The sequence below is a fragment of the Ochotona princeps genome, chromosome 6 (genome assembly GCF_030435755.1).
Source record: "Ochotona princeps isolate mOchPri1 chromosome 6, mOchPri1.hap1, whole genome shotgun sequence".
Classification (NCBI taxonomy): domain Eukaryota; kingdom Metazoa; phylum Chordata; class Mammalia; order Lagomorpha; family Ochotonidae; genus Ochotona; species Ochotona princeps.
In genome coordinates this window covers 16,381,235-16,398,771 of record NC_080837.1, presented here as the reverse complement: position 1 = coordinate 16,398,771, position 17,537 = coordinate 16,381,235, and the positions used below count along the sequence as shown (strand labels likewise).

The 17,537-nt window shown below is 45.3% G+C and overlaps 1 protein-coding gene across 4 annotated transcripts in view; it reads right to left on the bottom strand.

The window, feature by feature from the left end:
* DPP8 (dipeptidyl peptidase 8) overlaps nt 1-11,641 on the bottom strand; it is a 58,838-nt gene extending 47,197 nt beyond the window's left edge. Inside the window, exons 1-3 of one of the 4 annotated variants that reach the window (XM_058665668.1) lie at nt 11,432-11,641; nt 7,225-7,494; nt 2,205-2,317 (exon numbers count right to left, since the gene is read on the bottom strand). In XM_058665668.1, the coding sequence (XP_058521651.1) occupies nt 2,205-2,317; nt 7,225-7,483 (372 nt within the window). In that variant the 5' untranslated portion in view covers nt 7,484-7,494; nt 11,432-11,641. Of the gene's footprint in view, nt 1-2,204; nt 2,318-7,224; nt 7,495-10,576; nt 10,595-11,237; nt 11,259-11,431 lie in introns of those variants that run through there. The other 3 variants (XM_004577974.4, XM_058665666.1, XM_058665667.1) reach the window with 3 other exon arrangements.
* Between the last annotated feature and the right edge of the window lie 5,896 nt (nt 11,642-17,537).

Below are 17,537 nucleotides of genomic sequence, written 5' to 3'. Positions count from 1 at the left end.
GATCCAGCTCTGTACTTATAATCTGGGAAAGCAGCAGAGGATGGCCCAATTCTGTGGGACCCTGCACCCACATGGGAGACGAAGAAAAAGCTCCTGGCTCCCAACTTTGGATCAGCTCAACCCTGGGGATTACAGCATTTGTTGAATGAAACAGTGGGTGGAAGATCTGTCTCTCCTTCTATCTGTAAATCTGCCTTTCTATTAAAAATTAAAAAGAAAAAGAAAAAGGCAGAGTGGGGCTCGGTGATTAAATCCTTGCCTTCCACATGCTGGGATCCCATATGGGCTCCCAGCTGCTCCACTTCCCCTCCAGCTCCCTGCTTGTGGTCTGGGAAAGCAGTCAAGGACGCCCCAATGTGGGAGACCCATAAGAAGTTCCTGTCTCCTGGCTTTGGATTGGCTCAGCTCTGGCCGTTGCAGCGACTTGGGGAGTGAACCAGCAGATGGAAGATCTCTGTCCTTTTCTTCATAAGTCTGCCTTTCCAATAAAAATAAATAAATCTTTAAAAAAAGGGGGGGGGTGTCACAGAATAGTCAAAACAACTGGAAAAAGAACATTTTCTGATTTCAAAAGTTAGCACGAAGATAAAGATAAATTAAGACAATTTGGTGTAATCAGAAAGGACACAGGGCAACAGAACACAATTAATGTTCAGAAATACAAATGTACATTTACAGTCCACATGCATGCTAAACCCATTCAAACCAGGATAGTCTTTCAATAAATGTAGGATAGCTGGATACTCACATGTAAAAGAATTAACTCATCCCCATTTCATACCATATACAAAAATGAACTCCATGGATCAGATCAAGATCTGAATGTAAGCTAAAACTATAAAAATCTTCTATAAGAAAACAGATGCCAATCCACACAGCCTTTATAGAAACAACACCAGAAGAGGGACAGATGTTTGGCACACTATTAAAGGTGCTGCTCTGGACACCCATATGGCATACTGGAGTGATGGGGTTGAGGTTCAGTTGCTTCCCCAATTCCAGCTTCCTGAACACCTTGATAGGAAGCAGGCGAAATATTTCAAGTACCAGATCCCTGCCACTACGCAACCTGACCCGAGCTCCCAGCTCATGGCTTCAGCCTAGCCTAGCCCAAACTCCAGCTTCGTGCTCCTGTATAATTTGGGAGGAAGTAGAGGAAGCAGTTGATAGGCACCATTCCACACTGGAGTTCCTGTCTGATCCTCAATGCACATGGGAGACCTGGAACGGAGAGCCTGGCTCCCAGCTTTGCAGCAGCATCATTCAGGGAGTAACTGGTACATGGAAGCTCACCCTCTCTCTGGCTGTCTGATTATTTCTACCCTATGTCTTCCAATCAAAGAGCAAATCTGGATCTACCTATTCATATTTATACAAAACATAGGGAATTGGGGGCCTGGCGCAATACTGCAGTGATTAAAGTCCTCACCTTGAACGCACCAGGATCCCATATGGGTTCTGGTTCTAATCCTGGCGGCCCCACTTTCCATCCAGCTCCCTGCTTGTGGCCTGGGAAACCAGTCAAGGACGGCCCAAAGCTTTGGACCCTGCACCCGTGTGGGAGACCAGGAAGAAGCTCCTGGCTCCTGCATTCAGATGGGTTCAGCTCCAACCATTGTGACCACTTGGGAGTGAACCACTGAATAGAAGATTTTTCTCTCTCTCTTTCTCTCTGTATATCTGACTTTACAATAAAAGTCTTCTTTAAAAAGAATCTGAACTATTTACTTTTTTGTCTAAAATTTTGAAAACAAACAAAAGCCTCTAGGCTATGATTTTATGTAAATTGAATTACACAATTTGGAAGCAAAAGCCAAACTTAATAACTTACTTAATGCTGTTACTAAGTATTAGAACTTACAAAATCAATTTCAAGACATAAGTAAAAAAAAATCTTTCTGCAAATAAATTAAGTTCTTTTCCATAAAGAACTTCCCCCCAAAATGTGAGAACCACAAAGTTTATGAAAGGGAAAAGGTAGCTGAATAGGAAAAAGGCAGTTAAAAGAAGACTAAATTGTAATGTCCCTCAGTTTCAGATACTGGAATTCAAGAATCACACACTGTTTGTTAAAACATAACAGCATTCTTTTGTGAATCACTTTATTTCAAAACTGAAAAACTCCGATTCGCCTTCCTCCTCTGAATGAATGCAGCATCTCAGAATGGATACCACGGCGCAGGAAGAACCATGGTGAGCCCTACCTGGAAAAGATCCAGAAGAGGCTTCCAGGACAACATGGAGACTGCAGCTCTGTTGACGTTTTTGGGAATTTCAGAATAAAACAGAGTGTTTTCTCGGTTCTCACCAGACATGGCTATAAGAGCAAAAAAAAATTATCACAATTATTTTTTAAGCATTCTTCATACAATCATAGTTACTAGTTAGTACATAATGCCTTCCATAAAGCACGTTTGTACTCTACAGGATTCATAATTAATGTTACTAAATAAGATGTGCATGTGGCATATATGATTGAAATTTCCTTCAATAAAACAAGGAAAATACTCAGGTTTCATTTGGAGATCCAGGTCTTAATCTCTCAGGATAAACACAACAGGATGTAAAATGATGTGAGGAGAGTGAAGACAAGTGTCGTTTTCGGAATTTTGTGAAAATTGATAGTTCTTTAGAAGGCAGCTCTAGACTCAATGAGATTCTGGTGCAACAATTTCACCTTGCTAAGTTTCTTGTTTCTCTGGGTGTTTTAAAACACTTATTTATTTATTTATTTTTACTTTTTTTTCTAATTGGAAAGGCAGATTTTTTTTTTTTTTTTTTTTAAGATTTATTTTATTTTCATTACAAAGTCAGATATACTGAGAGGAGGAGAGATAGAGAGGAAGTGGAGCTGCCGGGATTAGAACCAGCGGCCACATGGGATCAAGGTGAGGACCTTAGCCACTAGGCCACGCCGCCAAGCCCAGATTTTTTTTTTTTTTAAAGATTTACTTATTTTATTACAAAGTCAGATATACACAGAGGAGGAGAGACAGAGAGGAAGATCTTCCATCCGATGTTTCACTCCCCAAGTGAGTCGCAACGGCCGGTGCGTGCCAATCCGAAGCTGGGAACCAGGAACCCCTTCCAGGTCTCCCACGTGGGTGCAGGGTCCCAAAGCCTTGGGCCATCCTCGACTGCCTTCCCAGGCCACAAGCAGGGAGCTGGATGGGAAGTGGAGCTGCCGGGATTAGAACCGGCGCTCATATGGGATCCTGGGGCGTTCAAGGCAAGGACTTTAGCCGCTAGGCCATGCCACCGGGCCTGGAAAGGCAGATTTTTAGAGAGAAGGAGAGACAGAGAGAAAGATCTTCCATCTGCTGGTTTACTCCCCAAGTGGCTACAATGACTGGAGATGAGCAAACCCCAAGCCAGGAGCCAGGAATTTCCTCCAGGTCTCCCACACGGGTGCAGGGGCCCAGGACTCTGGGCCATCCCTGACTGCTTTCCCAGACCACAAACAGACAGCTGGATAGGGAAAGGAGTAGTTGGGGTATGACCCATATGGCACATACAAGGCGAGGATTCAGCCACTAGTCTATTGTGCCAGGTTCTAAAACACTTATTTAGAAGCACACACAGGTCTAAATGAATTCTAAATTTTCTTCATTATAAAAATTATTTAACTGTCATTATTAACAAGGGATTTGAAGTATCCAGGTATAAAAGCAAATTCACATTAAAACACAAAAATTAAAAATTGGTGCTGTGGAGCAGTGAGTTAAGACTCTGCCTACAGCTCCAGCATCTCCTAGGAGTGCCAGTGTGAGGTCTAACTGCTCTACTTCCAATCCAGCCCCAGCTTGCTGCTAATGTGTCTGTGAAAGCAGCAGAAGATGGCCCAAGTACTTAGGCCCCTGTTAACCTTGTGTGAGAATGAGATGAAGCTCCTTTCTTACCCAAGCTGTGGTGGCCATTTGGGGTGAATGAACCAGCAAAGGAACATCTCTTCCTATGTTACAGAAACTATGCCTGATTTGCTACACATTTCTTGGCCCTTTACTGGGAAAGGGCAAAGGAACCAGAAGTCTGAACTCAGCTGAAGCCAGGTCTGCTCTGTGAGCTCCTGCAACAGCTGAATGGAAAGATCGAGGCAGTGCAGAATGAGTCACTACCACAGAGCTAATAGAAACGAGCTGCGGTTACGTCGTCGTGAACCAAAGGAAACATGAATAAAGTTAAAACCAAAGCCTTGCCATACTAAAGAGTGTTGGAAAGCTATCATTTCAGAAAAGGTGGGGAGAGTGAAGGAAGAACAGAAACCACACAGGCAGAACAAGAACATTCTTTCAGGTGGAACAATTCTCAGCCTGTTTCTGATGACAGCAGCAAAAGGCAGTCTGCACAAGGCATGGTAAAATTCAAGCTAACCTTTGCAAACAGACATTGACCCTCAAATATCTGCGCCTTATTCATTTCCTTTGCTTCCTAAACTTTCTTAGTTTGTGCTGTGTTTTAAAGCAAAATGTTAGACACCAACTGACATCTTAAATTTTTTTTTGTCTTAAATCTATTTGGTACGCTACAGAGTTGCTTTCTTATAGACTTCTTAAGATTGTGGTTACCTGGCCCAGCAGCGTAGCCTAGCGGCTAAAGTCCTCGCCTTGAACGCCCCGGGATCCCATATGGGCGCCGGTTCTAATCCCGGCAGCTCCACTTCCCATCCAGCTCCCTGCTTGTGGCCTGGGAAAGCAGTCAAGGACGGCCCAAGGCTTTGGGACCCTGCACCCGCGTGGGAGACCCGGAAGAGGTTCCTGGTTCCTGGCTTCAATTGGCGCGCACCGGCCTTTGTGGCTCACTTGGGGAGTGAATCATCGGATGGAAGATCTTCTTCTCTGTCTCTCCTCCTCTCTGTATATCGGCTTTCCAATAATAATAAAATCTTTAAAAAAAAAAAAAAAAAGATTGTGGTACCTAACCATATCATTCAAAATTTTACAAAATGTGATCATTGGGCCTGGTGTGATGGCTCAATTGGTTAAATCCTCACCTTGCACATGCCAGCATCCCATATGAGCACTGGTTCTAATCTCGGCAGCTCCACTTCCCATCCAGCTCCCTGCTTGTGGCCTGGGAAAGCAGAGGAAGATGGCCCAAAGCTTTGGGACCCTGTACCTGCATGGGAGACCCAGAGAAAGCTCCAGGCTCCTGGCTTTATATCAGCTCAGCTCTGGCCGATGTGGCCGTTCCAAATAAAATTAATTAATTAATTAAAGAACAAAACAAAACAAACTTGCTGCTGAACAATGCTTCTTGTAAGCATGAGTCATTTGGGATAAACAAACATTCTCAATCATATGCAATGTCCTATAAAAGAATCTTCCAGGGGCAATATTTGCTGTAGTGGCTAAGATGCTACTTGGGATGCCAGTTTCAAACTGTTAAGAACACCAATCCTATCCAAAGAGAGATTTAGACACACAATAGTCACAGAAAAAGAATATAAATGGCTGTTAAATATGTAAAAAGACATTGAAAGTCACACACAAAAATTCAAACCACAACACAACTGTTATTCACTAATTGAAATGGGGGAGATCAGAAAGTGTATTTGTTTCTCTTTTTTTTTTTAAGATTTGCTTTTATTGGAAAGTCAGACATATAGAGACAAAGAGAGACAGAGAGGAACATTCTTTATCCACTGATTCATTCTCCAAGTGGCCACAATGGCTGGACCTGATCCGATCTGAACCCAGGAGCTTCTTCCGGGTCTCCCACACGGGTGCAGGGTCCCAAGGCTTTGGGCTGTCCTTGACTGCTTTCCCAGGCCACAAGCAGGGAGCTGGATGGTTGCCGGGATTAGAATCGGCGCCCTTATGGGATCTTAGCTCAAACAAGGCGAGGACTGTAGCTGCTAGGCTACCCCGCTGGTCCCAAAAAGTATAATTCTTCATCACTACCAGTATAGTTATGGAAAAATTCTAAGGGAATGTTGATGGTATTATGACTCCTGCAACCTTTTTAGAAGGAACTCAGGCATATCAGTAAACATTCAGAATATCTACTCTTTGAGTGTGAGGAATTCTACTCTACGGAATGAGCTCTACAAGGAAGCTCACATCAGCAATGTGTACTGCTTCATCTTCGACATCAGAAAAATCTCAGGCCGGGTGTGACAGCCTGGTCGCTAAATGCTCACCCTGTACCACAAGATCCCATATGGGTCCTGGTTCACATCCCAGCTGCTCCTCTTCCCATCCTGTTCCCTGACTATAGCCTGGTAAAGTAGCAGAGAATAGCCCAAAGCCTTGGGACCTTGCACCCATGTGGGAGACCCAGAAGCTCCTGGCTCCTGGCTTTGGATCAGTTTAGCTTTGGCTGTTGCAGCCATTTGGAGAGTAAACCAGTAAATGATCTTTCTCTGTCTCTCCTTCTCTCTGGAAATCTACCTTTCTAATGAAAATAAATCAATCTTAAAAAAAATAATAAAGAAAAGAATTAGCTGGTAGATTCACATATTTAGCTTACAGAGACTTTCAGTCTAGAATGAATAATCTCAGAAAGAAGGACCAAACCAGCTCTGATTTAAATAAATGGAAGCTGGTCAGCACTGTGGCACCATGGCTTAAAACACTATCTGGAACGCAGGCATCCTGTGCCAGAGTGCAAGTTCAAGTCCCAGCTACTCGGCTTCTGATCTAACTCAGTAATGTATCTTTGATGCAATGGAAGAGGACCCAAGCATTTCAGCCTGTGCCACCCATGTGGGAGACCAGGATGGAGTTCCTGGCTAACGTTTCAGCTTTCTCCAGACCCGGCTGACTTGACCATTTGGGGGAGTAAACTAATGGATCAAAGATCTCTTCTGTTCCTCCCTCCCTCTATCACTCTGCCTTTCAAATAAATCAATCCTTAAAACAAACAAACAAACAAAAAGTAGCAGCTGTTAAGGAACAACTGAAGGTTTCTATTATTTTTGCAATCTGATCATTCCATTATTTTTGTAATCTAATTATAAGACATTTCAAATGGGGTTTAGAGTAAAGTACTTCTGGCATCTTTCATAGTGATTGAAAAAAAGACGATGTTCAATTCATGATTTGCCACTTGTAAGTAAAAATAAATAGTCCAAACCAAAATTAAAACAGTACCAAACGGAATTCCTTCAAATTAGTGTTTTTTTCCTCCGTGTAATGAGCAAAAAGTCCCTGACTCATGAAATATTTATATTCATTAAGAACTGAATGCAAGTTATTTCTAGGCTTCAATTCTTTTCGTACTCACCAAGGTAATAGATTCTGTCTGAATGAGGCCCATCGGGGTCATTCCTCTTCACAAACATAAAATCGTGTGGTGCCTTCGCCATCATGTAGCCATGATATTTTCTGGTGTCAGCAAGGAGCTTTTTAAGCTGACTCCAGGAATACCGCTCAACATAAAATGGCTCCAATTTAGGCCGATCCTGTGATTCAATATTCTCTTCACACTCTGCAGTTTCAAAAATCTCAACACCCAGCTGTTCTGTTTCCATTGCTGCTGCCATGTTGCATTTTCCTAGAAAAACAAGGCACATCAAATTGTTCACAGACCTTGCTTTGCATAGTATCAGAATGACAGTCTGAGAGGGTCCTTCCCCAAAACAGCAAGCAAAAATGCATTTTAGCAGATGAAATGAAACCCAGTAAGAAAAGCAGTAGCTCCCCCTTCCCTGTGCTATTTCAAAACGAGATTAAAAAAATGGGGTCATGTCTATTTTACAGTGACTATAAATCCCTTTGGGAACTTTTATAAAAAGCTCTCCCTGGGTATCTCTTGCCAAAATTCCTCCCTTCTTTCCCACACTGGAAGGAAACGGGCCATATGCCAGTTGGCTGCTATGCTCCACCCAAAAGCATGTCAATAGTGACTCTCAATGTGCCAAGAGAGTGAAGTGCTCACATTCAAAACAGTAACACTCCTGTTAACTGTGCATTGCTGCCACTTGCAGAAATCATCATGATCAATTAGAACAGCAATTAAATTGTTGCAAGCAATATGCCTGTAGTAACTTTCCTAGGACCATCCAAGAGAATACATTGTTTCCTTCAAATGGAACTCCAAAATTCCAAAGCTAACTGCCTGGCAGACTCCATTGTTTTTGAGTCTCTTGCTCCTGCCTAGGTATCACTATCACATTTGTGTTGTGTATATTTTGAAGAGTCTCACATAGATGATTATACAACATTGACTATACAATTACACTAACAGTAAACAAGACATTATTTTCAAAGTTTTTAATTAGATGGATGTAAAAAATTCACTCATCACACTGTGCTAACAGTATGTTTATAAAAGACTAATTCCAATTTACCAGTTCAACTCCAAAGGGGTGTTTAATATAGTAAGAACTCTAGCCTCATAAATCCAGAAGATGAACTTTTATCTTTTTTTAATACTCAATGGTACATTGGGCCCGGCGGCGTGGCCTAGTGGCTAAAGTCCTTGCCTTGAAAGCCCCGGGATCCCATATGGGCACCGGTTCTAATCCCAGCAGCTCCGCTTCCCAGCCAGCTCCCTGCTTGTGGCCTGGGAAAGGTGAGGACGGCCCAATGCATTGGGACACTGCACCCGTGTGGGAGACCCAGAAGAGGTTCCAGGTTCCCGGCATCGGATCGGCGCAGCACCGGCCCGTTGCGGCTCACTTGGGGAGTGAATCATCGGACAGATCTTCCTCTCTGTCTCTCCTCCTCTGTGTATATCTGGCTGTAATAAAATGAATAAATCTTTAAAAAAAATACTTAATGGTACATGCAAAGTAACAACAAAAAAGTGTGAATGACACTACTGGAATATTGATGTGTAGTGTTTATGATGCTACCAAAAAGAAAAAAATCATGGGGCATCTGCACTTTTTGAACTAATGAATGTCAAAAACTTGTGGAATGAAAAATTATATTTGACTAAATCTCACAAAATTATTAATTGCACTTCAAATTAACAAACCCATTACATTTAAAATGTAACAAGTTTTAAGTTAAAGCCTTAACCTCCTAGATGAACAAGAACTTGTAACTAAGTTATTAGCAGGTGACTCTAGTTCACCAAGAGTGCATCAATACCATGCAAGTGAGCAGATCTTTTTCACCCATTACAGTGGACTACACTACCACGTTTCATCTTACAATAGCCAAGAATGGCCAGGAAACCCAGCTGATAGTTACAACAGGTAAGCTCTAACAGTGTTACTTACAATAGGCATTCACTGGCAGTGCTTAAAACCCTGAACAGTGTGACAGAAAATTAAGCCACCTAGTTTACTGGTATTTGGCACACTCTGGTTCTGAACCGGAGCAAGGTCAAGTCCACAGAAAATGGAACAAGATGTTTATGTTGGTGCCAAAAACCCGCTGAAATTTCTGTGTATTTGTGACAGGGTGCTTAGCCTGTTTAAAAGCCAGGTGAAGGCCTATTTTCCACCAAACATGTCAAAGGGCTTAGTTTTACGCTAACAGAGGAACAAGTAAGAATCTTTACAGATTTGCCTCACTTTTCTCAACATGCTTTGTGTTAAATTTGCAACTTTCACCTCCACACCATTTTTTTCCAGTAAGGATCAGGAAAACTCGGCAGAATCACCTCCAAGCCCCAGCTCCTTCAGGCATCCTTCACTTCATATCTTCTCTACCATGTAATAGTTCTGCTGACTTACCTTGAGGGAAAAACTATCAGGACCCGAATTCTACTAGGGTCACAACTGCTTTCTACACTTGCAAATACAGACCTGGGCATGCGCCCACACACCGCACACTTCACGTGACACTTCTGCTGCCTTGGAGATTGACAGTAAATTATGTCCTGAATCTTGTAGGACAGATCTGACCTTACATTAGGGATTTTCATGAATGTTTACCCACATCTTACAAGTTCTAAACACCTTACACTCAAGTGTACGCTCTCAGCACAGGGCCTGTCATTCACTGCCCCACTCACCACTTCACTGACAAGCCCTTCCTGGGTGCCCACCTGCCCGAATTTTCACCCATTTAGATCTCTTCCACATTCAAAAAAACCTTTTCCAAGGGACGCAACTTCAACCACAGACTTCTCCACTTCCCCTGCTCTTTCCTTAGCCGGATTTTGTGCCTTGTCTCACCAAACAATCCTGCTCATCAGGATAATGAAACAAGATACAAACTGTTGATTGTTACTAAAATGGACCACATTTCATCACAGATGAAAAGTTCTGAAATTATAGTTAAAATCAACCCAGAAATACTATGTTTTAATGTAATATGGCAAGGCCTAAATAACTGGGTCTTAAATTTTAAGATCAAAATTCAAGATTTTAAGATCAAAATCCCCCAAATAACTCTTTTTTAGCGTTACAGCCCAACTGACCCAAAAAGAGTATCCTAACAGCATTAATCTTGATGTCCATAGATTAACAAACAAAAATGAGGGCTTTAAAATATGGCAAAAGGTATAGAGATGTGAAGTCCCTCCCTGGCTACTGCAAATCCTCAGAAATGCCAGATGATTTGCAAATTGTACTTCTCTGCGCCCAATTCCTATTCCAAATGATAATATCACATCGAATTGTCTGGAGACATAATTAACATAGGTTAATCAAGAATTACAGAACAGGCCATTTTACTACCTTGAATTTAATAGCTTAAGCTTACAAAAAAAAAAAAAAGTTCTATTCACTTAAAGTCACAACCCCTTCTGGCTCCTTTTCCTTGACAGGTTACTCAGAACGTCTCTGGGAAAAGCAGCATTACGTTTGCTGAAATATTGGCTTCGCAAAAAAGAAAAAATAATAGAACGTCTGTTTCTTTGTCATCAGTTTTAATTCTGGGATCCCGTGGCCCCAAGCAGGTGATGGAAGACGCGGTGGGGATGATGTGAGCTCAGCCTCCAGGTAGAAGCCTGGGACATCACAGACGTCTTCCTCCCTTAGCACTAAGCCCCCTGGTCGGGCTAAGGAGACAGCTTGCTGAGCTTGGACTCTGGTCACTTTCTTCCCAACAACTGGGATGGTGCGCTGAGAGACCCCCCCAAGCTCCCCGTCCCCCGGGGGCCCTTGGCTGCTTCTCTCCAGAAACCCAGAAGAGAGGGTAAAGACCTTGCAGGAGGAGAAGGCACAGCCGGGAGCAGAGGTGGGCTGAGCCGGAGAGGACACTTGGCCCGCAGGCAGTGCAAACTAGTGGGCAGGCAGGACAGGGTGCCAGCTGCCCAGTGGGATCCCACCCGCCCGCGACTCCCTGCGCCCCTCCAGGGCTCCCGACCGCAAGCGAGGCTCGATGGAGATAACGGACTCGGGGGGCGCCCCGAGGACGTTGGCCCACTCGGAACCTCCGCTCTTCCGGCCAGCCGGGGGCCCTCCGCCGGCTCTGCGCCCCCCGCAGCCCGGCGCTCGGTCCGGGGGTCGGCGAAGCCCCCCAGGCGGGGCTGCCGCGGCCCAGGCCGCCCGGGGGCCAAGGGGAACCAGACACGGGCGCGGATACTGCACCTTCCCCCGCCCGGCCCCGCCCGGATCGTCCCGACGCGCGCGCGCGAGCGCTACGGAGCGGGCCTGTGCCGCTTCATGCCGCGCCGCCTCCACTCGGTCCCCGGCTGCAGCGGCTTCTTCGGCGGCGGTAACGCGCGGTGGCGAGCGCGGAACTTAAAGGCGGCGGCCTCCGCGGCTCGGCCACTTCCGCTTCCTGGCGACCCGCCCTCCGCCTGGCAAAGGCGCAGCCGGGCCAAGAAAAGCGCCTGTTCCCTTCTGGGCGGGTCGGGCCCCGTCACCACAGTGCCTCCTGGCGGCTGGAGGAACGAAGGCGGCGCGGGAAGAGCTGTGTGTGGCCGGTCATCCATCCATCCATCCATCCATCCATCCATCCATCCATCCATCCATCCATCCATCCATCCATCCCACTCAGCCAATAAACGCGTGCATTTTGTGCGTCTGCTCAGGACAGCGAGTAGGGCCCTGCTCAGCGTCGACATCCTTGTCCATGGTGGCAGGCGGGCTTTCTGGACGCTGGGCGAATGACAGCAGAGGACAAACCAAACAGAAATCCCCAGCCCTTCACTGGCGGGGAAGGTCCGAGGACCCTGGCAACTCTGACCGTCCCACGGCCATGCTGGTGGCAGGAAAGAAACAATCTGGAGCCAGAAACCTGGCCGCGAGATGAATTAGTGAAGTTCGGCAGGCCACGGATCTCGCTGAGCTGTGCTTAAAGGGATACAACTTTTCACTTAGTTTCAAGGTCTCGGTGAAAATTAATCAGGGGTCCAGTGGACAGAAGGGAAGGAGCTTGGTACAGTCAGAACCGGAGACAGGTCAAGTGACAAACGATTTCTGTCTTAGTCCACATAACACGTGGGCTGACAGAGCAAAATGGGAAACTTGAAGAAATGACCAGGAAGCTAGCCAGCGGCTGGGACGAAACAGTGGAAAACGGGACCTCCCCTATTCTCTGTCATTAAAAGAGGTATGTGTCATGAACATTTATTTTAATGGCATTAATAAAATACCACATTTCACTGCACAGCATGCAATGACACACTCTGAGGTTTGAGGTGTGCCTTGCCTCTGGCTTTTTGAACATTTATTTATTTATTATTAGAAAGGCAGATTTACACAGAGAAGGACAGAAAGATCTTAAGTCCACTGGTTCACTCTTCAAGTGGCTGCAATGGCCAGAGCTGAGCCGATCCAAAGTCAGGAGTCAGGAGCTTCCTCTGGGTCTCCCACACGGGTGCAGGGTCCCAAGGCTTTGGGCTGTCCTCTACTGCTTTCCCAGGCTACAAGCAGGGAGCTGGAAGGGACATGGAGCAGCTGGGACATGAACCGGTGCCCATATGGATCCCAGAGCATGCAAGGTGAGGATTTAGCTACTGGGTTATCAACTCAGGCCTTCCCTCCAGCTTTTTAAAATCGAGTCACCGGGCCTGGCGCCGTGGCCTAGCGGCCAAAGTCCTCGCCTTGAACACACCAGGATCCCATATGGGTGCTGGTTCATGTCCTGGCGGCCCCGCTTCCCATCCAGCTCCCTGCTTGTGGCCTGGGAAAGCAGACAAGGATGGCCCAAAGCTTTGGGACCCTGCACCCGCGTGGGAGACCCAGAAGAGGTTCCTGGTTCCCGGCTTCGGATCGGCGCAGCACCGGCCGTTGCAGTCACTTGGGGAGTGAATCATCAGACAGAAGATCTTCCTCTTTTGTTGCTGTCCCACAGCGATGGACTTGGTGCACGGAGCCGATAATAACACACGTGGACCCTGACTGATGGTCAAAAGCCGTAGTTTATTAGTGGCATCAAACTTTATACACTGAGGGCCATACAGGATAAGGGAGGAAGTATTGAGCTCATCAACAAAACCATCAATGCTTTTGTTTGGAACTCTTTTGTCTTGTATATTCCACCAGGTGTTCTCATATACATACTCTCCACTCAACTGTTCTTATGCAAATGATATCCAATAAGGTATACAAAAGGTAGCCATTTGGTTATTCTCCTCCAAATATTATCCAACCAACTGTAATCATGTGCTCACTGACCTTCTACGGTCACAATGTCCTCCTACACTCTCTGTCTCTCCTCCTCTCTGTATATCTGACTTTGTAGTAAAAATAAATAAATCTTTAATAAAATAAAATAAAATAGAGTTACCTTAACAACAAATAAACAAAATCCAAAGTTACCATTTTCTCTTTGGATATCCTCGAGGAATTATCTGCAAGTGACCCAGGAGCAGATTTTTAAGGCTTCAAGTGCAGACACACACACACACTGACAAAGGACAAGGAAATACCTTTTACTTGCCTTCATTCTTCCAGGGCCCCACATGACGGCTCAATGACTAGTGTCTTTCTCACTTTCTCCACCTGTCACTTTCAAATAACTAAATACACCTTTAAAAAGAGCAACAAATGCATGCATACAGGAATAAATTATTCTTCCAAAGACTCCATTCTCTTTACATAAAATCAACACTTTTTTTTTAAAAAAAAAAGATTTATTTATTTTTATTGGAAAGGCAGATATACAGAGAGGAGAGACAGAGAGAAAGATCTTCCATCTGATGGTTCACTTCCCAAGTAGCCACAATGGCTACAGCTGAACCAATTCAAAGCCAGGGGCCAAGAGCTTTTTCTGGGTCTCCCACTTGGGTGTGGGATCCCAAGGTTTTGGGCCATCCTCGACTGCTTTCCCAGGCCACAAGCAGGGAGCTAGACAGGAAGTGGAGCATCCAGGATTAGAACTGGTGCTCATATAGGAATCCAGCACATTCATGGCAAGGACTTTAACCATGAGGCTATTGCGCCAGGCCCAACAACAACACATTTAACCAACTGCCCGTACCTGGCAACCATGCCAGGGACCCAGGGGTTAGAGGATCAGTGAAACCTTAGCATAGCACACAGGCCCCCTGCATACAACCAAGCATGCTCTGAGTGAGAGCAGGTGCTTGAGTCCATGGTCGGAATCTCTCCATGTTGAACCTGACTTTTTGATAAATATCAGCTGCCATGCAAATCTCCTGGCACAGTTAGGAGGGTCTAGGTGTAGTGTTGACTGCACGATTCTCACCCGACCCCACCTTAGCTTAATGGCCCAAGCTGAAAAATCTGATTTTGGTCACAGTACATCTTGGATAAGGCATGAAACAGCTGAATCCCATAGTTCACTTTATTTTCTAAAAAAAAAAAAATAATAATAATCTTAAAATGTATTTATTTGAAAGATACACACACACACACACAGAAATCCCATCTTCTGGTTCACTCCCCAAATGTGCATGAAAGGACTGGGCTTGGATGGAAGCTGGGAACCAGGAATGCAGTCCAGGTCCTCTCCATGATCGGCAGGGATCTAATTACTTGAAGCCATTCCTGTTGCCTCTGAGGGTCTGTATGGACAAGATGCTGGAGCTGGGAGCCAATGCTATGCACACCAGTGTGGGCTGTGGGCATCTTAACTGCCTTCCTACCTTTTTTTGCCTTAAAAAAATTATTTATTCATTTGAGAGGCAGAGAGAGAGAGGGACAGAGAGAGAGAATGAGAATTTCTTCCACCCCATTGCATTCCCTCCTCTAATGGCTCTGACAGCTGGTACAGGCTGAAGACAGGTGCCAGGTACTGTGTGTGAGTCTTCCACATGGGTGGCAGAGACTCAGGTACTTGAGCCATCACTTGCTGCATCCCAGGGTATGCATGCCCAAGAGATGGATTCAGACTGGGAACAGGCAGAGTGGAGTTGTGGCCCAGCAAGCTACCCCTCTGCCTGCGACACTGGCATTCTATATCACAATGCCTGTTCAATCCCATCTGCTTCCATTTCCATCCAGCTCCCTGCTAACACGCCTGGAAAGATGGCCCAAGTGCTAGGCTACCAGTATGGGAGAACAGCATGGAGTTCCAGGTTCCTGGCTTCAGCCTGACCCCGCCCTGGTGGTTGTGGCCATTTGGGGAGTAAACCAGCAGAATAAAGACCTCTCTCGTTCTTTCCACATTCTTTCAAATAAATAAACAAGTCTTTTAAAAAATTGAAGCATTAGGGCCCGGCGGCGGGGCCTAGTGGCTAAAATCCTCGCCTTGAACGCCCCGGGATCCCATATGGTTGCCGGTTCTAATCCCGGCAGCTCCACTTCCCATCCAGCTCCCTGCTTGTGGCCTGGGAAAGCAGTCGAGGATGGTTCAAAGCTTTGGGACCCTGCACCAGTGTGGGAGACCCGGAAGAAGCTCCTGGTTCCTGGCTTCGGATTGGCGCAGCACCTGCCATTGCAGTCACTTGGGGAGTGAATCATCGGACGGAAGATCTTCCTCTCTGTCTCTCCTCCTCTGTGTATATCTGATTTTGTAATAAAAAAAATTCTTAAAAAAAATTTAAGCATTAAAAAAATAGGAAAGAAGCAAAGGAGCGACTCAAACCCACAGGGAGAATTCTGAAACCGCTGATAAGAATGTTGGAAGGAGTTGAGTTGAACTCTGTTTGGATGGATATAGACCACCAAGAATTCAGCTTGTTAGTGGTGGAATCAGGCCAGACAGGCTGCCTGCTGCCAGACCTGTGTTTGGAGCACTGGAAGAAAATGTCCAAGATGCAGTCTCCTTGTCTATCAATCACTTTCATCTGCAAGAGAGGTCAGCTAAAGGCCATAGGGATGGCTGAACTGGCTAATCCTCCACCTCCTTGCACTGGCATCTCATATGCACACTGGTTCCTATCTAGCTGCTTCACTTCCCATCCAGCTCCCTGCTTGTGGCCTGGGAAAGTAGTCGAGGACGGCCCAAGTCCTTGGGACCCTGCACCACGTGGAAGGTCCAGAGGAAGCTCCTGCATTCTGGCTTTGGATCAGCTAATGTCTGGCCATAGTAGCCATTTGGGGAGTGAACCAGCAGATGCAAGATCTTGTTCTCTGATTCACCTTCTTTTTTGTGGATCTCCCTTTCTAATAAAAATAAATCTTTTTTTTTTTAAAGCAAAAAAGAGAAGTCATCTAATAAACCTCAGGCTTCAAATACATTGATGAAAAGTATTTTATGTTTCATTTTTCATTGTTTTTATTGGAAAAGCAGATTTACAAAGAGGAGAGACAGGAGGATTTTCTACCCACAGGGTCACTCCCCAAATCGTCACAACAGCCAGAGCTGAGCCAATCAAGCCAGGAGCTTCTTCTGGGTCTCTAATGTGGGTGCAGGGTCCCAAGACTTTGGGCCATTCTCTGCTGCTTTCCCGGGCCACAGGGAAGGAGCTGGATGGGAACTGGAGCAGCTGAGACGCAAACTGCACCCATCCCAGTGCTTGCAAGGTGAGGATTTAGCCAGTGCACCATTGACTGCATCCTATTTTATATTTCATTATACACCCGCCCAAATGGGTCAAACAAAATGTGATGAATGTAACGATGATATAAAACAACTACAGCTTTTAAAAAAAAGTTTTATTTAACATTTTCACCTTTGAGATGCAGAGAGACACATGCCTTGCATCCACTGGTTCATCCCCCAAATGTCCACAGTAGTTGGGCTAAGCTGGAGCCAGAAGCCTGGAACTCCATCAGGGTTTCCCATGTGAATGACGTGAATGGCAGGGACCTAAGTGCTTAAGCCATCATCCGTTGCCTCCCAGGAAATGACAAGCAGTGGGTGTCCAAAGTAATGTCTTCACTACTATGCCAAACACCTACTGTAAGCCACTAGGACTTTGAAAAATTGCTGGTGGGAGTGTAAATTGACAGAGACATTTTGTAAAACGCCCCGGCAGTTTCTATTAAAGCTAAGTCAACATGCACCTACTCTATGATGTAGCCATTCCAGGCCTAGCTACCTACCCAAGCGAGTTTAAGCACATATGTCCACCAAACCACAGTTACACATACATCCCCAGCAGGTTTCTTTATAATGGCTAAAAATGGGAAACAACACACATAGCCATCAATAAGACAATGGAGAAATAAGTTATGGTAAACTCTTACAATTAACTACTACACAGAACAAACACAAGCCCCACAATGAATGACTGATTCATACAACCATCTGGATAAATCTCCAACATATTATGTTGGATGAGTAAGAAAGATGCTGGGGCTGGCATTGTGACGCTGGCATCCCATCGCATCCAGCTCC